The sequence below is a fragment of the Hippopotamus amphibius genome, chromosome 1 (genome assembly GCF_030028045.1).
Source record: "Hippopotamus amphibius kiboko isolate mHipAmp2 chromosome 1, mHipAmp2.hap2, whole genome shotgun sequence".
In the NCBI taxonomy this organism is placed as follows: domain Eukaryota; kingdom Metazoa; phylum Chordata; class Mammalia; order Artiodactyla; family Hippopotamidae; genus Hippopotamus; species Hippopotamus amphibius.
Window position 1 is genome coordinate 116,741,198 of NC_080186.1, and position 22,793 is coordinate 116,763,990.

Consider the following 22,793-nt stretch of genomic DNA (forward strand, 5'->3'; position numbering starts at 1 on the left):
ATAGTGATAGGATCATAAAGAAAACTATGGAATAACGCATTCTAGTTTAGTAACATTGGTTGTTGGAGTGCGAGAAAATAAAACTTCAGTGAATTTCATAACACCCCAGTACAAGCCCTAGCCTTCTGGGACTCTTCACATACCTTGAGAATTAGACTCCTCTAGCCCTTTGCACAGTTAACTTCTCTGATCCAAAAGGATAATAAACCTTCTCATCTCCCAAAGAGAGAGAGTCAAATGCTTACCACCTGTAGTAGGACCTCAGTTAAGCCCCAAGGAGCTCAGGAGACCAGAAAGCTATCTCTCTAGGTATTTATAATTCAAAAGAGCTGAAGACTCAGAATTTAGAGATCTCTAGGACCTAAAAACTGGAGACTCCTGGAGCTACCTGGTTCCTAGAGAAATTTTATTTACATTCCAAAGGGTGGTATTAGGATTTAGGCCTGTGACACTCCTAAGGAGACCCTTCCAGAAGGAGAGGAGAACAAGTTCCCTTTGCCTCTTTATAAGTAGTGAAAAGTCATCTTTCCTTGTCACTCACCTTTAAATGTCTGGTCCTTGAATGGGACCCAGCCCAGGATAAGACCGAGACTAAGGCATTCCTGACTCACTGATTATTTCTTTATTCTTTTTTCTTTTTTTTTTCTTTGATAGGTAAGAAGTTTATTTAGAGATTTATTTAGAGAGAAACACACTCCGCAGACAGAGTGTGGGCCATCTCAGAAGGTGAGAAAGGCCTCGCTGATTATTTCTATAAGTCATTTTGTACACTTTCAACATGTGATTAAAATATTTAAGAGAGGACTTCCCTGGTGGCGCAGAATCTGCCTGCCAATGCAGGGGACACGGGTTTGACTAGGCCCCTGTGCTACAACTACTGAGCCTGCACGCCTAGAGCCTGTGCTCCACAACAAGAGAAGCCACTGCAATGAGAAGCCCACACACTGCAACGGAGAGTAGCCTCCACTTGCTGCAATTAGAGAAAGCCCACGCGCAGCAATGAAGACCCAATGTGGCCAAAAATAAAATAAATAAATAAGTAAAATTTAAAGAAAAATTTAAGAGAAAAACATGAAGAAGCAATGGCCAAAATATGTCATGATGCGATAGGCACTAATGAACTGGCAAAGGAAATGGAGAGGGTCCAGTTCTAGGTGGAGGCACTTACTCCTCTACTGGTCTTTTCAATTGTTAAATGGGGTTAATAATACATGCTACATCTTCTGAGCATTGCAAAAGACAGTGGAGGGGGCTTGGGGGGGGGGAGTCAAGGAAGGGAGGGAAGATGGGGATATGTGTATAAAAACGGATGATTGAACCTGGTGTACCCCCCAAAAAATAAATAAATAATAAATAAATAAATAAATAAATAAATAAAAAAGACAGTGGACATGAAAGTGCCTTGTAAAAATAAAAGTGCTATCCCAATGTGCAGTGGCATTATTTTCCACTGTATCAGATACACTTGGCAGAGAACAAAGAGCTACATACCATGACTCAGTCCAAAACCCCTCCGGCAGGGGCCCGCCCCAGCTTACGGACATGGGCTGTGATGCTGCTGTTTCAGCTTCCTGGGTGTCAGGATGACTAGGTGGTAGGATTAATGCCCATTTACGCACAGTGAGGGAAAAAAGAGCCTCATCGAGGGGCGTGGGGGAACGCAGAGCCACTTCCACCAGCCGCCTGGATCAGCCTCAGCAAAGGGACAGGGTGCAAAGCCCCCGGCTCACATCTGAACGCTCCCTCTGCTCTAAGCCCAGACCCCTGTTCCACAGAGTGAGCTAAAGGCTTCACTTCCGACGTGACAGCAGTTCTCCCACTGCAAATGTAATAAAAAATGACCAATCTGTGCCCCTCTCCACACCCAATCCCACCCTTTGAGTGGAGCACCCACCAGGTTCCATTGTAAATGCTTCCTCCCACTGCGCCCCCCACCAAAAAAAAAAAAAAAACCCTTAAAAACCATAACTTAAAAGCAAACAAAAGATTTGCTATACGTTTGGGGTTTTGTTTTATTTTTTAAATCCGTGTTCCTGTTCCCCTCCATTGCTGTGTAAAGGCTAAAGGACACACCTGTTTATTTAGCAGGTGAACTGTGCCACATTTATTGATTCTCTCCAGCCTCTAGGTCTGCCCACCCACCAGAGCTCCCTGCACAGGTGGGGCTGAAGCCCTTGTCTGAGCAACCCCTCCCTGGCCAGTGGGCCTTCACCCACTGAAAGGATCCCTCCTCCCTTTTGTACGAAGGTCTGCTCGGCCCTGAAAGTGGCGGGAGGGGAGGGGCAGGGTTCAGACCCTGTTTGTCTTTTCAAACGGCCTTCCTTTCATTGACTTGCTCGTGGTAGGTGTGTCTTCGGTGAAGCTGAGTTGCTTTATTGTGGGGTTAAATGCTGGGAGCCAAAAGACGCCCGGGCGGACATTCCCTGAGCACCAAGTGGTGTCTGCCTCTTCATTGGAGGGGCTGCACCATCGTGGGCCCTTTACCAGGGATGGGAGAAAACCAAGCCCAACAGCCCCGCGGCGTCCTGCTCTCTGTCCACACGAGGGCGCTCGCTCCACGCGCCGGGGAAGGTACCTCGCGGGGTGGGGGAGAGGGGGGCTGGATAGAGCAGAGGCCTGGACGTGGCTGTGCAGACCGGGAGCTCAGGCCCTAGGTCCCTTCCTGGTTCCCAACTGTGCCAGTCCCTAGCCCCTGCGGGGAAGGAGAGGCCGCTAGAGGAGGGACGCCATAAGGTGAGGCTTCCAGCGCTCTTGGGACTGTTCACTCATCCCCACCCCATAGAGGAAAAAGACTCAATTCCGCAAAGTTGGGCCCCCAGGGAAGTGAGTAATAGGGGAAGGAGGATATGGTCTCCCTCGGAGGTCCCCAGAACCTACAGAGGAGCTTGCCTGGCACACACTAGGCATGGAGGGGACAGAACTGTGACAGAACTGCCCCATTGCCCTGAGACACAATTTACCCCCTTGCCCCTACCCCCCTGCCTGAAAAACTAGTGCAAACAGTGAACTCAAACAATAATTCAGACAATTAGTCATCTTCCCTGATGGGGGCCGAGAGCCAGGCTTGGCTCCAGTGGAATGACGGGGGCGGTTCATTCTGCTGAGGCTGGAGGGATGGCCCGGCTCAGTACCGACAGAAAGGCTTGAAGCTGCGGTTGCTCAGCCCCGGGAACCCCCATCCCGCCCCTTTTATGAACACCCCATGATTCATGTATTCGCACAGCTGCCAGCTTCTCAGACCACCACCCCGGCACAAAGGGCCCTGCCCCTGAATGCAGGGACAGACGCCTAAGGCGTGCCCCTCCACCTTCAGCCAACCAGGACGTAGGCAGCAGAATCGGCAGCAGAATCGACTCCAGAATGGCAGAACCCTCCCCAGCCCGGCTTCGGGCATGCCAGATGTGCCTTCTCTGCCCCCACTTCCCTGTGGTGAGAAAGTAGACGGGCCCCCCCCCACCCAGAGCAAAGACGTATCCTCATCCTCAGGCACCCTGCTGGGACTATCTCTGTCCTGCTCTGGACTCCCCACAACCTGCCTGGCTCAAGCACCATTTCCTTCTTCAAGCCCATCCCAGAACCCCCTCCTCTGTCTACCACTTGAGCCTTTCCTTAAGATGGCTTCACCCAGAGTAGGCATCTTTTCTGATTCACATAAAGGCAACATAGGAGCTCACAGCCACTTTGTTAAGGTGCATCCACCATCTTGTGGACACTCCCACCAGCTCCCCTGGCCTGGTGAGTCACTGACTCACTCCCAGAGGCACCTGTGAGAAAACCCTCTGATGGCTGATGCAGCACCAAGCAGAGGAGGAAGCAGAAATCATTGGGAAGCCAGGACACAGGAGTAGATTTGATGAAAAAAAAAATTTATTGTACAATTACCCACCACTAGACAGGCCAGCTAAAGGGTGTCTCCACCTTCCCAATTTATTTTCAGCCCCGGAGGACATCATTGTAGATCATAGCCAAGGCCCCCAGGAAGGTGACATATTCTTGGAAGTTCACCACCTGGTCCTTGTTCCGGTCCAGGTCGTCCATCAGCTTTGCAATTTCAGCATCCTGCAGCTTCTAACGTGTCAGAACGGGAAATCCAGACTCAGTGGTGATGAGACCTTGGGTTCTCTGCCTTTCCCCATCCCGGGCAGCCCTCTCTCATACAAGTGACTCTGTGCTCACTTGTCACCAAAGATCCAAGTCCACTTTGGGTTCACCTGGCTTCACTTCTCCTCTGCTCCTCACTCGGGGGGAATGAATACCAGGCTGAGAGTATCCCCAGCCCGTCAGGGGTGTGGACCCGTGGTCCAGTATGGCAGGTGGTCTAGGGCCCCAGAAGGCAGTTAAGCGTGACTCAGATGCTCCTGGCACCTCGCCCTCTCCCAGTCCTGCTTCTAAAGGGCAGGAGGTGGGGACAAGGGGCCGGGGAGGCTCACTCACCGCCCCGATGGTGAGCTCATTCTGGATCAGCTCCTTCAGCTCGCTCTTGCTCAGCGTGTTCTTGTCACCCTCCCGGCCAGAGTACTTGTGGAAGATGGCCACCAGGAGGCCCAGAGCCTGATCCAGGGGGCATGCCATGGCTGAAGGCTGGGCTCGGAGCTGGGTGCAGAGGGGCTGGTCAGCGCCCTGGGCAGCAGGGTCCTCTCACTCACCCACACGCCCCAAGACCTGTGTCCCACACCCCCGCAACTGCCTTTGACCACCACCCCCAAACCACCAAGTGTCAGGTGGCATCAGGAGACAGCCCAGGGCTTGAAGGGGAGGGAGAGGGCAGACCCTAGGGCCAGAGATGATCGCCCTACTGAGGACCAGCGCAGGGGTGGTTCAAGGATTCTAAGGAGCAAGTAGGACCGCAGCTGAGAACTCTCCTCCCGGGTTTCCAAGAAAAGTTGGGGAGTCTGTTGGAAATCGGGGTGGAGGCTGCACACCCAGCCCTACACACACACAGCCTCACAGGGCCACACACTGCGGCACTGACACACCAGGGACACGCCCTCCCGCATCCCAGAAGGACCACTGTGGGGAGCCGCCCCACCGGACGCCTTAGCCCCGGGCCAGCCGGGCCGCTCTAGCCTCTCCCCGCCGGCCCCAGTCTGGATGCAGGCGGACCGACCCGGGGCGGGCCGGCCCAGCCCAGGAGGAGCGCGGCTGCCCTGGCGAGGACTCACCGCGGCTGCAGAGACGCGAGAAGGGAGCGGCCGAGGGGATGGCTGTGGGGCCGGCCCGCCAGCCTTATAGGCGCGCGTCAGGGAGGCCGGCTCGGCGAGGGCCGCCCCCTCCGCCACCGCCCACGGCCCGCCCCGCGCCGCGCCTCACCCTGCCCGCCCTTTACACGACATCCCGGCCCCAAAACTTTCCACGCCTCCTGCCCCGGGGCTGTCTGGGGCTCCCTGGGATGTGGGGGCCAAGGGGAGACCGCGGCCAGCCCTGGGACCTTGAGCTCCCTCCTAATCTCCAAAACTCAGCCCCTCCAACCCCCCTCCGCCCACCGTGATGTGACCCGGCAAGGCGGGGAGGCGGAGAGCCTGGTGGCGTCAGAGTTGGGGGAGGGGGAGGGGGAGGGGGCAAGGAAGGGGGAGGGGAGGAAGGGGGCGAACCCTAGATGAAGGTTGGGGAGCAGCCAGTGGTCTACAGGATACGATTTAAAGGACATCCAGAACACCCATCCCCCCAGGGAAGATAAATTCCTACCACCACCCCCGCTCCCTCCCCTCACCCCCTCACCTGCATTCCACTCAGATCCTCTTACCCGTGAAAGTGCTCACACGCCAGAACCAAGCCCTGTAAGGGTCATTAGTTATGTCCCCTCCAATGCAAAGTCTGTGAGATTCTCTCCTGAGAAAGGATTTTGATAAGGGGAGATGGGGAAAGCAGAAAGCCCTGGCCCCTGGAGAGGATGGTGGGGCTCGTTGCTGAGGGGGAAGGGAAGGAGAGGGAAAGGGGCTGGCACGGAGGTCAAAGCCAGACTCCCCCTTCTCAGCAGTGTCACCGGGCGGGGGGGGGGGGGGCTCCTGTGAGTCTGTGACAGTTCAGACTGGCCCGTCCACCACGGCCCCCCGTAGGAACCACCTCCCAGCCGCCCCCAGTGATCTCACTCTCAAAGCACTTTCCCCCTTAGCTTTCTCTGCATATTTGCAGCATTTCCTGGAGGCAAGCAAAAGCCTGGCCCCACTTCTTCATTTTCCTGGAGGGCAAAACTAAGCCTGGATAAGATTAGTCAAGTCCACACGGATGGACAGGAAGTAGGGTGGAAACCCAGAACCCTAACCCCCAGAGGCTGTCCACCCACTTAAGGAGAAGCGCTGCCTGGCCCCACCCCACCCCCAGCCAAGGTGGACAAGAATCTTCCAAATCAGCCTTGGACACCTGGAATGGAAAATCTTTATTTCCTCTGCTGGAAGGCAAGGCTGAAGCAGGGTCCATCTGGGAGGGAGGGGAAGGCAAGGAGCCACGGAGGGTCTGTGAGAGGAGCTGCAGGGGCCGGGGCCAGGGCTGAGCTCCGGTCACTGGTTGTCCTCCAGGAAGAAGTCGTTGTAGGCCATGCACAGCGTAGTCAGGAACACCGAGTACTCCTTGAAGTCGATCTCCTGGTCGCTGTTCTTGTCCAAGCTCTTCATCAGGACATCGATGCTGCTCTCCTTCACCTTCTTCGAGGGCACAGGTAGGGAGACAGGTCAGCCACCCCCTGCCAGCCCTGCCCTGCCCCCTGGGAAGGCAGCCTCAGGCTGTTGGCCAGCTGAGTCAGCAACGAGCATCTCAACCCGGTCTCCTCCCAGGCCACCCCCAGCACAGGGTCCGGCAGCAGGCAGGGGCTCAGTGACCCGACTCCTAAATCTGAATCAATTACAAGAGGAAAGCTAGTGCGGCCCCACTTCCCCGTGACACGTTCCACCACCCAAAGAAATAATAAGCTGGATTACATACAACACCTAACAGAAAGGACTTGGTGACTATATGGCAGTGAGCGAGACCCAAGTCTTATTCTGTCCCTGTTGGGGATCATTGAGAATTGACCCAGACACCACTTCCCTCCACGAGAGCAGTGTGTTAGAGATGTGTGTTCCCCAGCGAGGAGAGCCTGCAGGACAGCTGTATGGAGTGAGTCCCTGGCACCCAGTCCCACTCCTTGTCTGCTCCCCTGCCCTTCCAGCGCAGCTCCACCAAAAGGATGGAGACAGGGCCCTAGGGTGGAGAACAGGAAGAAAATACAGACACATCCTGCCCTCTCCCCTTCACTGCCCTCAACTCCAGCTTTGCCACAGGAGACAGGACGTCGGGACATATGGAGATGGAAACAGCCTCTCTGTGACGCCATCCTTGTCCCCAGTCTGGGCTCCTGTTATAGCCAGGCCCTCCCCAGGGCCTCTGTCCCCTTGTAATTAACCCTGTTGGACCCATGGCTCCTCCCTCTGCCCTCATTAACTCCAGGATGCAGAGAGCTTGCCAGGAAGGCCAGAGGGGAGGCCCGGTGACACCCACACCTGCTTTGGTCCCCTGTCCACAGGGACACACTAGGTGGAGCTTTTCTCTTGGGAGGCCCACTAGGGTTCAAGATGCAACAGGAGAGGCCCCTAGGCTGATTTTAAAGGAAAGAGGGAGGTTGATACATGGGCCCGGGCTGGAATTCCAGCATCTCACTAGCTGGATGTCCTCAGACGAGTTATATAACATATCTGGGCCTCCATTTTTTTAACTGTAGTAATAACATAATGACTACCTCATAGGCCTTTCACTCTGTCAGTTGCCTCCCTCCCACCATCTCCATCTGGTAAGAATCAGGTCTTCCCACTTCCAAACCGTGTTCACAAGCTAGCAGAATGATCCTTTTGGTTCCCGTGTCAGCATCAGCTGAGAGCCCCGGATGTGCCAGGCATGTCGGGGAGAACCAGGCAGCGCCCCTGCCCTTGAGCTGTGCACAGCTGACCGGGGCCCCTGAGTCCCCTGACCCATCCCCACCCCATCCCTCACGCCGTCTGCACAGCCAAGAGAGCCCAGCCCCTACATGGACGTTTCCTTCATCTTCTCTAAACCTTCACACAGCCTGAGATCCACCCTCCAGATGCTGCCCTTCTCCATTCCCAGTGAGACCTGACTCATCCCCCAGCACGAGGTCTAGAGTTGTGGTGGCCCAAGATGTTCACCCTCCTCCTTGGGTGTCTGTCCGTATCCTTCGGCCATCCTGTCCTGGCCGAGACCAGTGTACCCTGCGGGTAGGTGTGTGGTGTCCCTTCAAGCCAGGCCTCCCACCTCATGCAGGGAAGCCCCTGGGGCTGGCATTGGTACTTCCTCTTTTTTTCCCTCCCCTCCCCACCCGTGCCCAGGGAGCACTGGGACTCTGGGGTGTGGGGAGGAAACGACACTTACCTCCCCAAGACACAGCTCTTTCTTGATCAGCTCCTTCAGCTCCTTCCTACTCAAAGTCAGTTTGCTGCCCTCTCTCCCCGAGTATTTATGGAAAGTGGTGACCATAGTGGTCAGGGCCTTCTCCAGAGGAGTCTCCATCACCGTGTGCAGTTCTGGTGGCTGAAGGGAGAGGAAAAGATCACATTGCCCAGGAAGCTGGACCTTCTGCTTCCCCCGCATCACTAACCCACCTCCAAGCCTCTCCCTCAAGGACCAGCTACTGGAACCCACAATGAGATTGAAATCTTCCAAGTGGACCCCAGTGTCTCAGGACAGGCTGTAGTGAGACCCAAGGCAAACTTGAAACAGCCGGAGCAGTGAGGATGACCAGCCTGGAAGGAGACTGCACACTCTCCTGTTTAGGGGATGTTGCATAGGGGCAGAGGGGTGACCAGATGGCCTGCCCAAAAGAAGAACTGGGGGCAGATGGTAGAGCTGATGAAGGGTCAGGATTTTCTCCCCGCCCAATGCAGCCTGGGCACCGTCCTCACCCTAGTCACCCTCCTTGGCACAGGCTCCTGAATCACCTGATATCAGGGAGTGTCCCATTATAGAAGGGGGGACAGGGCAAAGAAAGGGCCCAGGTGTTGGAGGAGGCTGAGGCTGGAACTGGAAGATAAGGTCTCAACAGGAAGCCGGGGAGGGGTGCCAGGACTTGTCCAGCTGGTCCCCAGTCTCCAGCGCAGAGAACCGTACACACAAACCAGCCACGAGGCAGTGAAGGGGGTGGGCCTATGGAAACCTCCAGAGTCATTCTGAGAACTGGATCCAAAGGTTGGATCTGAATAGGGCCCTCCAGTCCATCCGCACAGCCACATCCACCCAAGGCAAGAAGCAGTTGGAGCTCCTGTGACTCAGACTTGGAAACCACTTCCCCCTTACGCAGGAAGGAGCCAACACCCACGGAACTTGGGGGCTGCAGGTAAATCTGTGTAGTGTCCTGAGCAAAGAAAGGAGGAATAGGCTGCTGCCTCTTACCTTCAGCCCAAAGCTCACCTGGAGATTCTTGAACTGGACCTGAAATTCATCTCCTACCACCCCAAACCCTCAGCGTCTCGCCACTGCCAGGAGACTCAGGCAGGAGCACAGTGGAAGGCGAGGGCCTCTAGGCACCCGCAGCAGCGTCCTGGCTGGCCCTAGTCCCCACCTCCACCCCCAGGGCCACGTCTCAGGAAATCCCTGTAGCCAGGATGCCAAATACTCTGTCCTCTCCTCCCCAAGCACATGCCCACTCATCAACCTGGCCTTCCTTGGTGGAGGTCACCAGAGCTTGTCACCCTCTGGCCTCATCGCCCAGCTTGCCCCACTGTATACATGAGCAGGGAGATCAAGAAGAACTCACCAAGGAAGGAGCGAGCCAGAGAACCTGCAGCAGAAACAGGCTTCCTCCCGCTGCTCTCTGCCTTTATTCCCTTGTTCCCGTCCCCAGGAAACCAGGGGAGAGGAAGGTCCAATAAGAAGGGCCAGGGACAAGGAGGCCCAGGTCAGAGCCTCCTGGGACACAGCTGGGGAGAAACCCTCTCTACCAATCTCACCTTCCTTGTTTCCAAACAGAGGGGAGGGGGGCACACTGAGTTTACCAGGGCACACACATCTTCAGTCTCAGAAGCTTTGTCTTCCCAACCAAAACTCAGAACTCACAGTCTGATGGGACAACAGCCAGGCTCCCTGGAAAGAAGATTTAGGAGGTATGGGACAGATGCTGAGTATCTGCCCATACCCTGGGCCACGCTCCATATTGGGGCCCTCCCACCCCCTCTAAAAGCAGAACAGACACATCTCAAGATAGGAATCAGTACAGGAAGATGTTTCCTGCCGAGGGCATGGTCAAGGTCATTAGCCAGTAAGGAGCCTGAGATTTTTAAAGGGCTTTTCAATGAATGATTTCTTCTAAACCTCACTCACCACCATGGGAAAGAATTGTCAGAGACTCTTGTACTGGAGAACTGAGACTCAAGGACGGAGGCAGAGATCGGGGAAGGGTAGGGCCGGGTGATGGGGTAGAGGCTGTGGACTGTGGCGAGCAGGTTCAGGGTGCAGTAATGATCAGGGTGTGGATCAGGGAGAGTTGCCCGTATCCCAGGAGAGACTCAGACCCGTTGTTCTACCACCAGCCAGTCCAAGTGCGAGAACAGAATGGAGTTAGGGGCTTAGCACCTGTTGCTTCCATAGCCCCACCCTAGCCTGCCTGGGTGCTCCCCGCTGCCCCCCACTCCACTCCCACCCGCAGCTGCCAAGGTTGCAGAGGCAGCAGGGACTGGTCACTAAGCAACAGGAGTTTCCAAAGTAGAGAGTGATGCAGGAGGAGGCGCAGGGGAGGGCACTCCATGGAAGATGGGCAGACTGGGGCTGCGGGAAGGAGAAGGGGGAAGTGGCAAACTTTTTCCTGGATCAAAATTCTACCCAAGTCTCTGTAGTCACACTCTGAAGGAACATCTGAGTCACCTACCCCACTCCTCTGAAACTTGGGAGAAAAACAGAATGTGATGAGAGGGAAAGAGGAAAGCTTGAAAAGTGAAGGGAACCAGACCTTCCCTGCCTCTGGACCTGCCCTCTACTTACCTCTTCCTTGAAGCTCCCTGTACCTCCCAGGCATGGCCTGAAAATCTAACCACAATCCCACCCACTACACACTGGAGCTACTGGTCTTTAACCTAAGGAGAAGCAATATCATGCTTCATATTTTCTGGGGGAAAAAAATCTTAATTTCATTTATCAGATCCCTACGCCTGGAATTTTGTCTCCAAAACTATGGTCACCTCCCACCATCTCACTTCCTCCCACCCCGGCCACTATTCTCCACCCGTCCCTTCCAAGGTCCTCTGTCCTCCTCTGATGCAGCATGACTGCTAACTGGTAATGAATCTCATCCTGGAGTCTCTGGGCAGAGATAGGGGTTAGGGAAGGATGACATTCTCATGCTGTAGCCAACAGTCTGCTCTTCCTCCACATCACCTCCCTGATCTGATCGTGGAATGGTAGGATTCATCCACCCCTGGGGTTTGAAGACAGGGCACTGGAAGGGGTGGCAGGCAGGACCTGGGCTGTAAATGTCAGGACGGAGCCTTCCTCTCCATCCCACTCTGGTCTCACTGCTTCCTCCCTTCGACTCATCCCTTTCCCCCACCACCCCCAAGGCGCCCACACTCCCTTCCGGATTCCAACCAGGAGCAGATGTGACCTTTGATCCCATCCCAGCCTCAATCAGAGGTCCTGCCAGAGGCAGGGTTGGGAAGGTGGGATGGCTGTGTGCACTGGCTAAGATCCCACAGTTCCAGGCCTCTGGGGGTCCCTTTCCCTGCCTTCAGCTCCATCCAGAGTCAACGCTGTCCGCTACACACATGCACAGTCACCCACATCCATCCTTCACTGGTCTGCTCTCCACCCGCCATAAAACTGCAGCTCAACTCCCAGGGGCCCCCATCACTCCCCACCACACACATATCCCTCAGACCCCACGTCCCCAGAGTCTCTCAGACCATCAGCCTCACAACTTTCAAGACTCTTTATTGAACTTTTTCAGTATTGTGCTCACGTCTGGAGGAGCCAGTGTGAGTCACTGTACCCACCGCCAACAGGGAAGACCCCAGCTGGCACCCCACCCCCACCCCGCAACATCTGAGGAGCCTTCATTTCTTCCGGGGCTGCTTATCGGGGAAGCCCTCGAAGAATTCGTTGCACATCATGGCGATGCAGGACAGGAAGACGCAGTACTCCTGGAAGTCCACCTCGTTGTCCTTGTTGCTGTCCAGGTTGCTCATCAGCTTCTGGAAGGCAGCTTCATCCGTCCTTTTCTGCGGGAGGAAGGGGTTGCAGGTAGAAACTGGAAGCCGGGGTGGGGGCGGGGGGGGGAGGGCGAGGGGTGGGGCAGAGCTAGGACTAGACCAGGTTTGCACCTCCAGATGGGAGCTCGGGAAGGCACAGCCACTCCTGCGGGGGCACAGCCACTCCTGCGGGGGCCCAGCTTTGGACCTCCAGCCGTCGGGCTAAGCTAGGGCAAGAGGAGGGTTACCCCTCAGACAAAGAAGTCTGAGTACCTGGGTAAAACTGGATAAAGGAGACCACAGCAGCTTCTAGCAAAGTCATTTTAAGACTCCAGTTAGACGATGGTCATGAAAGTAATATATACACTGCATAAAGGGTGATATAGATGGCAGCTGGGATTGCTCAGGGGACGTCTGTAGGTGTATGAGCACCTCCGTAACTGTGTCTTCACATCCTCAAGCCAATAGAAACTCAAAAATGATTTGGGGGATGGAGGGGGTGGTAAATTAGGAATATGGGATTAACAGATACACACTACTATATATAAAATAGGTAAGCAACAAGGATTTACTGTATAACACAGGGAGCAAGATAGTCAGTATCTTGTAATAACCTATAATGGAAAAAGAATCTGAAAAAATATATATGTGTGTACATAACTTTGCTGCACACCTGAAACTAACACAGCATTGGAAATCAACTATACTTAATTTAAAAAAAAAAAAAAGAAGACACACAACTTTCAAACAATCTTAGGAAACAAAAATGGTTCATTGCCGGAGTGATGGCAAGAGTCAGCCCATCCCGGTTCGTGGGTCTCCGCTTTATACACTGACTACCTTGGGAAGTTACTTAGCCTCTCTGAGCTCAGTTTCCCTCCAGTTAAGTTGTGCAGAGCACCTGGCAGAGAGGCTGACCCGCAACCTGCCTGCTCATTCTCAGCTCTCTTTCTGCAGGGAGCCAGGAAGTGAGCGGTGGGCGCTCACTGTGCTTTCACTCCAGGCAGCCAGAGCAAGCCATGTGCCCGACTTGCCCATCTCAGTGATAGATGCCAGCTGCAGCTAATACTCCACAGAAGATGGGTGCCTCCCAGGCAGTATCACTCACCCCCAAGAAGCTGGGCAGCTCTCGGGTCAACAGCTCCTTTAGCTCAGACTTGTTGAGCTTGAACTTGTCACCCTCCTTGCCCGAGTACTTGTGGAATGTGGACACCATCACATCGAGGGCCTTCTCCAGGGGGCACGCCATGGTGGCAGTCAGGATCTGGGGACAGGGTCACAGAGACACCCTAATTTTCCCCACCCCACCTCTCAGCTATGCATTCAGAATACCCATCCCACTCCCATCCCTCAGGGAGCACTTGGGGAGACTCTACTCCCACCATAGAGGAAGCCCAGAATGGTGGGGTTCAGCTCCTGGTGCGATGGGTGTGCACAGTGGGAAATTTGTGCTTGGGGCAGCGAAACCCTGCAGGGCCCGGTGCACAGGCTCCGGCTTTCAGGCAGCCACTACACAAGGGCCCTTTCTCCACCCCTCACTCAGTCTACTCACTTCCACGCTCAGCCCACAGCAGCCCCACCCCAGCCCATTCTTCTCCCTCCCAGCGCTGGGCTGGGTGAGGCTGCTGGAGCCCTGCCCAGGGGCCTGTAGCGGAAAAAACCAGCAGCCTAGCGCCTAGCATAGGGAGGGGCAGGGTGAGGTGGCAGAGGCACGGATGCAGGGGAGGGATGGGGAGGCCACCCTCCCTTGGGCCGGCTGCTTGCGTGCAGGGCAGAGGCTCCTAGGACACAAGCAGACAAAAGCCCACAGTCACCTTCTTTCACTGTGCTTCCCACATCCGAGTGCGCACACAAAACCTAGGGCAGCTGAGCAAACACAAGCCAACCTGCATACCCACCGGTCACATGCACCCCCAGACGTACTACAGCCACCGCGCATGCAAGCCCCAGCATCACAGAACCGCTTCGATAGCTCCCATCCAGCCACCTGCACGCTTTCTTTTTGTTTTTTCTCTCTTGCACGCACACGCATGTACACGTGCACGTGCACACACACATCCCACCCCAGAGCCTCCACACCAGAATCTCACATCTGGACCCAGTTAGCACATCTGGCCCCCACCAGCCTCCCCCACTCCTGCCCCGAGCTTCGGCCTGACACCCCTTGCGTGCCAGTCAGGCGACCACAACTCACCGGGCCAAGAGAAAGGAAGCGCTGAGGAGAGAGTGTTGGGGAGAGAGGAAGAGTGAGGAAAGCCCAGCAGTCTGACCTATTTATACCCTGGCCAGGCCCTGCCCCTAGCAGGGCATGGGGGAGAGCGGAAGACGGCCCTCCTATCATGGGCCGATGTGGTAAATGCCACGGGCCCCCTCCACCAGCGCAGCCTGGAAACCCAGCTTCCTGTTCTGGGCAGGCACAGATGGGCAGTGGGAGCACCCCTGTGTGGACACAGGCAGGGGCCTCAGCGGGATGGGTGTGCACAGCTCAGCTAGAGGTTTAGGGAGCTGAAGGAAGGGGCAGGCCGTGCCTGGGGTGTGCAGGACAGGGAGGGAGCGGTCGCACTGGGCAGCTGGCGTAGAGGAACGGGGATTCAGGAGTGGTGGGTAACAGGTGGGAAACTGCCCTGGAATGTGGCTGCCCAGGAACACAAGGAGGGGACCCCAGGTTCAGTGCCGAGACACCTCACGCTGCCCTTCTCCCCTCCCCAAAGGGCTCTCTGCCATGCTGAGTGAGGCCCAGGACAGAAGCTGGGGGTCTGGGAGGCAGAACAGGCTAACACCCAAAGGAGGCATCGGGACCCGCACAGGCACATCCCTGGAGAAAGGACCTGGAGGAGGCAGTGATGGAATGGGGAGGGGGAGTCAGGCCTGGGCGCTCAGTCATGGACTGAAGGGACCAAGAGCGGATGGGGAGGCGGAGGGTGTTGGGAGGGGCGTTTAGAGTTGGGATGGGCATTGGGAATGAAGAGAGCAGGTTGCAATGGAAAGTTAGAGGTGGCACAGCACAAACTAGGGGAGGCAGGGATCAGGGGAAGCTCTCAGGGTAGGGTATGAACTCAGAGATTGAGGGAGGGCCAGGAGAGGGGGTGCTAAGCCCCTCAGGTGGCTGTGGCTTCAGGGAGGGGGTCTGCCTGCAGGTCTCCCCTGTCCCCCTCCAATGCAGGGCACCCCTCCCCAGCTGATCAGGGAGCAACAGCCTAGTCGGACCTCAGACACCCTAATCCTATGAGTGCTGCACTCTGGGCTCCCACAGCCCCAGGCAGGGAACAGACCCACCCCCTTCCCTATAGCCCCACCCTCCCCCCAGAACATCCTGCTGGGTGGACTGAGTTCTGACCCCTCTCACCCTCCTTGACAGCCCAAGGGAGCTTCTCTCTCCCTTTTTTTTTTTTTTAAATATTTGTTTAATTATTTATTTTGTCTGCGCCGGGTCTTAGTGGCCGTGCAGGGGACCTTCGCTATGGCATGAGGGATCTAATTCCCTGGCCAGGGATCAAACCCAGGGCCCCTGCATTGGGAGTGTGGAGTCTTAACCATTGGACCACCAGGGCCGTCCACAAGGGAGCTTATTCTTCAGAGACCCACCAGAGAGAAAGAGAGAGAGAGCGAGAGAGATACCCCCACGCCAGCCTCCCAGGGACATCGTCCCTGTGTTGACCCCACCCCTTCCTGCTGGACGTTAAGACTGGTTCATTTCTACAGGGTCTAAAACTGCCCTCAGCCTCCGGTCCCCCAGTGGACAAGGCCAGAGAGGAGTGAAGCCTCAGCAGGGCTCTGTCCCCAGGCCCCAGCTGTCCTCTCAGAAGAACCAAAGGAAGTCAAGTGAGGCCAGTTCTTTATTAGGAGCAAAATAGGCCCTTTCCCACCGCGGCCTCATCCCCGCACATGCTCTGCTGGGCCTTGACAACCTCCGCCCGTCACAGGCCACAGTGGGGAGGCAGCGGCTGGCTGCTGTGCAGCTGTGATCCTGGGGAAGGTCCCCTCACGTATCCTGGACACACGGGTGAAAGGGGTTAACGTACCAGGGGCAAACCTGGGAGGTGCTAGATGGAAGGGACAAGGCGGGGAGGGGGCAGAGCTGACATGCCCGGGATGACCTCAGGGCAGAGATGGAGCAGGTCCGGACCCCTGCCCTTGGACAGCAGCCCTGCCCACTACTGGGAGCAGGGGGGCTCCGGGGGGCAGTCCTTGAAGTCCTCGTGGCAGCAGGTGCAGATGCAGGCGAGCGAGCGCACGTACTCCACAAAGTCCACCTCGCAATCGTTGTCGGTGTCCAGGACCCCCATGGTCGCATTGTAGTCACACTCTCGAAGCTCCGTCTGCGCAGGGCGGGGACAGGGAGGGATGGGGAGGCAGGGAGAGGAGGGCAGAGCAGCCCGGTGGGCACATCTGGCTTCCCTCCCTCCCCTACCAGGTGGTCCCAGCCAGCCCAACCCACACCTCTCAGGGGGCCAACCTCAGCCTCCCTGTTCTAATGATTCACCCGTGTTAATCGCCCTCCCAAAACCTCTTCCTCAGGGCGTTTACAGAGCACCTGCTACTTGCTGCGGAATGCCAACTGTGTCAGGCATTCTTCACAGAGCTCCCACTCAGTCCTCCCAGCAGCCAGGCCAGGCAGCCCCACGAGAGGATCATCCTCCCACTTTACAGATGAGGAAAGGGAGGTTCCCGCTGTGCGCCTCCCAGAATCCCGTCCCGGCAGTCTAGCCTCCACCCCCTTGCTGTCTGATGCTCAGAGCTCATCTCCAGGTCTCTCTCCGAAGAATCCAAGGAGTGCATTGGGGGCGGGCGGGGGGGAGGGGGTCACCCCAGGTGCTCACCGGGCTCCAGGTGGGCAGCTCCTTCTCTGGCAGCTCCTTGAGCTCCGCCTGGCAGAGCTTGTACTTGTCTCCGCGGTGCCCTGAATATTCCTGGAAGGTGCACACGAGAGCAGCCACCGCCTGCTCCAGAGGCCTGGCCAGTCCTCACTGTCACAGAACAAGGGTGTGACTCACGGCGGAGGCCACGTCAGCCTCCCTGCCCACCTCTGGCCTCCGTGTGTCCCAGGGACTGCGCCTGGACCTGACAATCCCCTGCGGGCTTCTGACCCCACCAGCTCCCCCTCCTCTGAGCAGCCCTCCCTCACTGCACCAGCCTCTCCTCATTTACTTCCCGACTGCCCCCCACCACTTGTTCTATTTCTGGACAGGGGCCTTCTTTGCCCGACATCATTGCAAACCCCTCAGGGAGAGGGGCTCCCCCTTTACCTGCACCGCCCACACAGGGGGGTCCCTGAAGACTCCGTGATGCTCTCCACCTTTTCTCATCTGACGCCCAGCAAGGGCTCAGTCCAGCTCTGCATCACACTCTGAGACACAGCCCCCTGGTCCTGCAAGCCTCCTCCCCATCAGGACCCCAGAGCACCTACACAAGGAGATCCTTGCCGCCTACTCCTGGCCTCAGGCCCTTGGCGAGGCTGGGCCTTCTGAGGGAGGGTCAGGTTTCAGAGAAACCCCCACCACCTCACCATCCCCTCACCATCCCTCCTGCCCTGAACTCAGGGAGGTTGCATCCAGTGGAAGTTCTCCTGGGACCCTCTATGCCTCTGACTAGCTGTGCAGCCGAGGAAGAGCCATCGACCCTGTCTGGGTCTCGGGTACCTTGTCTGTAAAATGGGGCTAATCCCACCTCACAGGCCTAATCAGGGACCTGAACCAGGAGACAGCCAGCTCAGGTATGTACCAATCTGTGATTGGCTCCACCTGAGGCCATTCCCCGACCCCTGGGGGTCTTGAGACAAAAGGCTGCTCGGGGGGTACCCCTTTCTATTAGAGGGGAAGCCCTTCCCGGTATTGCCCATGCACCCCCATTCCACCGGCCCCTGCCACCGCCCTTCTGGGAGATGCCTCCAGCCTGGGGAAATCCTAAAGCAGCCAGGAAGGCATGCGTTGTTTCCATGTGAGCCCAGTGACTCACTCCTGGTTCCCCCGGGGGACAGGAGTCCTGCAGCACGAGGCAGCCTGGGCCAAGGCTCTCTCCCTAACGACTTGCCCTCTGCCGGGCCCTTTGGACGGTCCGGGTTGGGGGGAAGGAGAATGGGGCTACGTGCTGCCTGAGGTCTAACGCTTTGTGACAGCCCAGGATTGAAGCAGGGTTCCGGGTTCCCAGGAGAGGAAGGGGCCATGATCGCAGAGAAGAGAGAAACTCAGAGGGACTGAGCTGCTCTTCTGGGCTCCTGCCAGCCTGCCTGGCGCCACCACTGTTGCTTTTTCAGAAGCTCGGTGCCTGGAGACTGGAGGGAATCCTCTCTTCCCCACAGCCCTGGCCCATCTCAAGCCATTGGCAGAAATGAAGGCAGTGGGTGAGGGGGGAGCTGAGGGCAGCAGCAGCGCTTTAAACCCATCTCCCCCCACTCGGCCAGACCTCAGCGCGGCACACCCCCTAAACCCAAGCTCCCCAACAGCCCCTCACTGTACACGGGAACCCCTGAGCCCATCATATCTGACGTCCTTCACCTCCTCAGTCCCTGCTGTGGTCATCCCCCTGCCCCCAAGCCCAGACCCTGTGCCAGGAGACAGACCGGGAGCTGCCTGACACCCAAGCCAGGGCAGGACGCAAGCAGCCAGCACGCACCCCTGGTGTCTGCGTTTCAGCTGGAGGAGCCTAGAGACAGGGCATCCCTATCTGTAGCCTCCCAAGGAAGGAAGGGAGCAATTACGGGGGTGAGGATGCCCCCAGGGACTCCCCTGCCTCCTTCCCTGGCAGCCCCTATTACGAGCCCCACCCGCCCCCCTTGCCATGCACACATCAAAGGCCCCGTCTGGCTGCAGACACCACCACCTGTTCATTTTCCCGCTGCCCGCTCCCAGCGCTGGGAACTGGGCGCAGCCTCCCGCCCATGTCCTTCCAGCGCGGTTAGAGGAGACAGGTCACTCATCACAGCCATCCCCTATCTCTCCATCCCAAAGAGGCGCCGCAGAAGGAGACAACGTGGGGACACACGCTCCCCTGACCCCCAGAGAACCCCTGTGCCAGAGGGGGTCACGGCAAGCCTCTGGTGAAGCCCCCTCATTTACAGGGACAGCACCAAGCCCAGGAGACACCCTCGCTGCCTCACCCCTGGATCAAAGGTCCTTGGGCGTTTTGGACGCGTTGGGCTGAGAACTGCTTGCTTGCCTGAGGAGATCTCCAGTAGAGTGTCTTTGAGGCCTGGGAGGAAGGTATGCTGCTCCTCCGGGCACTTCCAGAAGTCTAGGCTGTTCTCCTGGTGGCCCCGCGTCTCCCCCCGGAGCAGACTCAGGGCGGCTGGAGCGCGAGCTCCTCAGGCCTGTTTCCGGTCCTCCCTGGCTGCATTCAGTACCCAGGCCGAGCTCCTTGCACTCCCATGGGGTGGGGGTAGATTTCCTCTGGGTTTGGCTTAAGCATGCAGCCCTTTGGGGTCCCAGCATTGTAAGGAGAGTCCCCCTTGCCTCCCCTCCTCAAGCGAGCCCTTCCTCACTCCACAAAGTGTCAAAGCCAAAGGTCACTTTGGTTCAGTTTGGCCGATGCCCTCAGGGCGTGAGGGGCCCCGGGGCCCCATCACCTCCTGGAGTCTGCTTCCACTAAGATTTTGACCTCATTCCTTACTGCCCTGTGAGCTCTTCAATTGCTTTTAAAAAGTTGCTTATTTTTCTATCCAGCCCTTTTTGTTGCTTTTAGCTGGAGCTGGCACGAACCACCATATTACCAGAAATGGAAATCTCTTCGTATCAGTTCTCTCCTCCCTCCCTCACCCCTGGGCCTGAGAGACCCCTTCCCATTTCACGGAAAGAGAACCCAAGACCCAGAAGAGTGTGAGAGGGGGAAGAGGCGTCCACACCCAGGCCCCTGAAGAAGCCCTAATACTTGCGGGGCAGCCAGAGAGCTCATGATACCTTGGCCTCAATCCCGGGCCCCCTGCACCCGAACCTCAGCTGTGACATCAGCTCCCTGAAGCCTCAGCCCCTGTGGGTGAGGGAGCGAGCCGTGGAGAGGGTGGGGAAGGGAGGGCTGTGAGCAACCCTGTTTCACAGGCAAGGAATTACGGGGAGAAGGGGACAGAAACAGAGGCCAGAGTGGACCAGCAATTAATTCAGTTCTAGGTCAAGCACTTGGTCCCACCTATGACATCCCAGCTCTGCCACCAGCCACCTCCCTGAAGCAGGTCACCTCACCTTTCTGGGCCTCCTTTTCCTCACCGATGACCGAGGATTGTAACAGTCAACCCGTCACAGGATTGTGTGAGGCTGAAATGAGTTAATATGTACAAAGCTCATAGATAAATGGTGCCAGCACATGGTAAGGGCATAAATGGGGTTTCGGGGGGCGGGGGGGTGGGCACGGGGTTGTCTGTTTTAATATTTATTTATTTGATTGCACAAGGTCTTAGTTGCGGCAGGCGGGCTCTTTAGTTATGGCGTGCATGTGGGATCTAGTTCCCTGACCAGGGATCGACCCCGGCCCCCTGCATTGGGAGCACAGAGTCGTAACCACTGCGCCCCCAGGGGAGTCCCGGTAAGGGCATAAATGTTAACTGAAAGGTAGGTGACTTGCCCAAGTCAAACAACTAATCAGTGGCAGGGTAACAGCCATTTACTATTCATGTGAATATTCAGAAGCACCTGTCCTAGGCATTGGAAGTAGAGCCATAAACAAAACAGACAAAATCCAAGCTCTGTGGAGAGGACCATCTAATGGAGACAACAGAGGGTAACAAATAAACGTATGACAGGCCGGTGACGTAAACGTGAGGGAGAACAGGAAAGCAGGGCTAAGGGGGAAACAGGGTGCTGGGGCCCAGGGTACTTTATCGGATGGTCAGGGCAGAGCCGGGCAGCCGTCTCCCAGCCTGAGTCCTTACTCCCCAGCCTTTTTTTCATGTTTCAAAGTCTGGCAGGCCTCCCTGGGACGCCTCACCTTTGTTTGTCCACTGGGAGAGGCTCAGACTGAGGTGGGCAGGAGGTCAGACAGCCGCGGGGCAGTGAGTGGACGGAGGGGTCTGGGTGCAGGTGCTTTGGGGCTGGAGGACCGTCATGGGAAGAACCCTGGACCCTCACTCCAAGCTCCACCACCCTCTTGCCTCCACCATGAGTGTGGAGTTTGGGCCTTAACTTTTTTGCCTGCAAAATGGATTTGGAAGATTCCTACCCTGAGCCTCCGATGTGAAAGTGCTTTGTATCACGTGCTGGTCCTGTGGACGGTGTCAAGGTCTCAGAGTCTAACCCACAAGCACATGCTAAGTCCCCTTGACGGGGGCAGCAGGGAGAGCACCAGGCCTCTCCCCCCACCCCGCTCTGCCCCCAGGTCATTTTGTCCAGGCTTCTGCCTCCACTCAGGCACGGGGCAGAGCTGCAGCCTCTCCTACTTTGCTTTCCCAAGATGTTCTTGCAGTGATTGGACTCTTCCTGCCCTGCTGGGAGTTCTTCCCCAGCATCTACCCTGAATCCCCCAAACGTACATGACACGAGCCACCCCTCCGAGGCCCAGACAGGGAGCACCCTCCTCCTCTCCCACCCTGTGCCATCCACACTGTCCACTTGATTCTCTACCCGTACGTGGAGCCCAACACCCTTGGCCTCTCGCCCGAGCTGCCCCACTGCAGATGTGGAGCTGACCACAGAGAAGTGTGTCGCATCTGGAAGGTAAGGGCCTCTCCCCCACAGGAGTGGCATGAGGGAGGGAGGGTGGGAGCAGATGCTCTCTGACCCGGCAGGACCGTCCCTCTCTCTCTCGTCCTTTCTCCCTGCCTCTGTCCCCCACTGTCATCACCATCACCTTACAAAGGCCTTTGGGAAACCGCCTTGCCCCTTGAAGGTCAGTGTCTGGTTCTGCATCTTAGGGAGAAATAAGATGAAATGTCCTAGAGCATCTGGACATTCATGTGCTTGTGCCAAAAGGACCTAGGCCTGGGGAAGAGGGTGACCCCCCCCCCACAATCTCATAGCCCCATGGAGGTCAATGAACCGCATCAAACTGATTCACCTCCCTTGTCACCATCTGAGCCTAGTGTGGGGAGAGTGTGGGAAGGGGTATTTGATTACAGAGGCTGGAGCCAGGGAAGCCTTTGCTACAGAATTAGGGGATCTGAGTTAGGATCAAGGAGAGCCTACGGGGCTTAGACCTGCTTTTGAGTGCCAAGTCAATGTGTGACTGCCCATTTCCTGGATGGGAACACTGAGTTGGTGGGGAGTTCAAGTGACTAAAGGTGAGAGCTTGGGGAGCCCTATTTCAGTTGTTCCCCTGCCTGAGAATCCACTTTTGCCTCCAGTCTCTCTTTTCTTGGAGGGTCAATAGGCTGCAGGGAGAGACCCAAAAGGGCAAAGAGCGAAGTGACAGTAGGACAGGATGGAAGGTGAGATAGGTATCCGTGAGGCTTTCCTCCCTGCCGCAATTCCAAGAGGAAATGAGAGAGACTGGCCAGCAGGCCTTTGAGCAGTACCATTTCCTAGATTCTCCTGCTTTGCAGGGAGGGGCAGAATAAGGGAAGATTATTGAGACCAGCTAAGAAAGTCACGTGCTTGTTAGTCTGTCAAACACACAGAACAAAATCAGTCCTGTTCGTTCGGTGCCTAACCAGCCTGGGAAATCTCCAGAGGCAGCCAGCCGAGACCAGTCTCCACCAGCCGAAACCGTCCC

The 22,793-nt window shown here is 56.6% G+C and overlaps 4 protein-coding genes across 10 annotated transcripts; all 4 read right to left on the bottom strand.

The window, feature by feature from the left end:
* Window positions 1–3,845: 3,845 nt before the first annotated feature.
* Window positions 3,846–5,306, bottom strand: S100A6 (S100 calcium binding protein A6). Of its 2 annotated transcripts, none has more exons than XM_057746211.1 (3): window positions 5,163–5,306; window positions 4,435–4,593; window positions 3,846–4,068 (listed from the first exon to the last, which is right to left on the bottom strand). In XM_057746211.1, the coding sequence occupies exons 2-3, from the start codon at window positions 4,570–4,572 to the stop codon at window positions 3,934–3,936; spliced, it is 273 nt and encodes a 90-aa protein (XP_057602194.1). In that variant the 5' UTR covers window positions 4,573–4,593; window positions 5,163–5,306; the 3' UTR covers window positions 3,846–3,933. The 2 variants fall into 2 exon arrangements, with proteins under 2 accessions (XP_057602194.1, XP_057602201.1); XM_057746218.1 differs by lacking the exon at window positions 5,163–5,306 and adding an exon at window positions 5,030–5,052.
* Window positions 5,307–6,357: 1,051 nt separating this feature from the next.
* Window positions 6,358–9,767, bottom strand: S100A5 (S100 calcium binding protein A5). Of its 5 annotated transcripts, none has more exons than XM_057746279.1 (3): window positions 9,740–9,767; window positions 8,359–8,517; window positions 6,358–6,641 (listed from the first exon to the last, which is right to left on the bottom strand). In XM_057746279.1, the coding sequence occupies exons 2-3, from the start codon at window positions 8,494–8,496 to the stop codon at window positions 6,498–6,500; spliced, it is 282 nt and encodes a 93-aa protein (XP_057602262.1). In that variant the 5' UTR covers window positions 8,497–8,517; window positions 9,740–9,767; the 3' UTR covers window positions 6,358–6,497. The 5 variants fall into 5 exon arrangements, with proteins under 5 accessions (XP_057602262.1, XP_057602253.1, XP_057602244.1 ...); XM_057746270.1 differs by lacking the exon at window positions 9,740–9,767 and adding an exon at window positions 9,394–9,506; XM_057746261.1 differs by lacking the exon at window positions 9,740–9,767 and adding an exon at window positions 9,376–9,505.
* Window positions 9,768–11,887: 2,120 nt separating this feature from the next.
* On the bottom strand, window positions 11,888–14,421 carry S100A4 (S100 calcium binding protein A4). Of its 2 annotated transcripts, none has more exons than XM_057746231.1 (3): window positions 14,356–14,421; window positions 13,270–13,425; window positions 11,888–12,191 (listed from the first exon to the last, which is right to left on the bottom strand). In XM_057746231.1, the coding sequence occupies exons 2-3, from the start codon at window positions 13,408–13,410 to the stop codon at window positions 12,027–12,029; spliced, it is 306 nt and encodes a 101-aa protein (XP_057602214.1). In that variant the 5' UTR covers window positions 13,411–13,425; window positions 14,356–14,421; the 3' UTR covers window positions 11,888–12,026. The 2 variants fall into 2 exon arrangements, with proteins under 2 accessions (XP_057602214.1, XP_057602222.1); XM_057746239.1 differs by having other exon boundaries at window positions 13,270–13,450; window positions 14,356–14,412.
* Window positions 14,422–16,075: 1,654 nt separating this feature from the next.
* Window positions 16,076–17,369, bottom strand: S100A3 (S100 calcium binding protein A3). Its single transcript, XM_057709173.1, has 3 exons — window positions 17,363–17,369; window positions 16,982–17,124; window positions 16,076–16,480 (listed from the first exon to the last, which is right to left on the bottom strand). Exons 1-3 carry the CDS (start codon window positions 17,367–17,369, stop codon window positions 16,316–16,318), a joined length of 315 nt encoding a protein of 104 aa, XP_057565156.1. The 3' UTR covers window positions 16,076–16,315.
* Window positions 17,370–22,793: the final 5,424 nt, after the last annotated feature.

Excerpts from the sequence above, each read along its gene's own strand:
- S100A3 (XM_057709173.1), bottom strand. Across the intron at positions 16,481-16,981 it reads AGCTGCCCACCTGGAGCCCG|ACGGAGCTTCGAGAGTGTGA; the intron begins GTGAGCACCTGG and ends CGCCCTGCGCAG.
- S100A4 (XM_057746231.1), bottom strand. The coding sequence starts at position 13,410 with ATGGCGTGCCCCCTGGAGAAGGCCCTCGATGTGATGGTGTCCACATTC. Across the intron at positions 12,192-13,269 it reads AGCTGCCCAGCTTCTTGGGG|AAAAGGACGGATGAAGCTGC; the intron begins GTGAGTGATACT and ends TTCCTCCCGCAG.
- S100A5 (XM_057746288.1), bottom strand. The coding sequence starts at position 9,151 with ATGACTCTGGAGGTTTCCATAGGCCCACCCCCTTCACTGCCTCGTGGC. Across the intron at positions 8,518-9,097 it reads CACTGCCTCGTGGCTGGTTT|CCACCAGAACTGCACACGGT; the intron begins GTGTGTACGGTT and ends CTCTCCCTTCAG. Across the intron at positions 6,642-8,358 it reads AAGAGCTGTGTCTTGGGGAG|AAGGTGAAGGAGAGCAGCAT; the intron begins GTAAGTGTCGTT and ends GTGCCCTCGAAG.
- S100A6 (XM_057746211.1), bottom strand. The coding sequence starts at position 4,572 with ATGGCATGCCCCCTGGATCAGGCTCTGGGCCTCCTGGTGGCCATCTTC. Across the intron at positions 4,069-4,434 it reads ATGAGCTCACCATCGGGGCG|AAGCTGCAGGATGCTGAAAT; the intron begins GTGAGTGAGCCT and ends CTGACACGTTAG.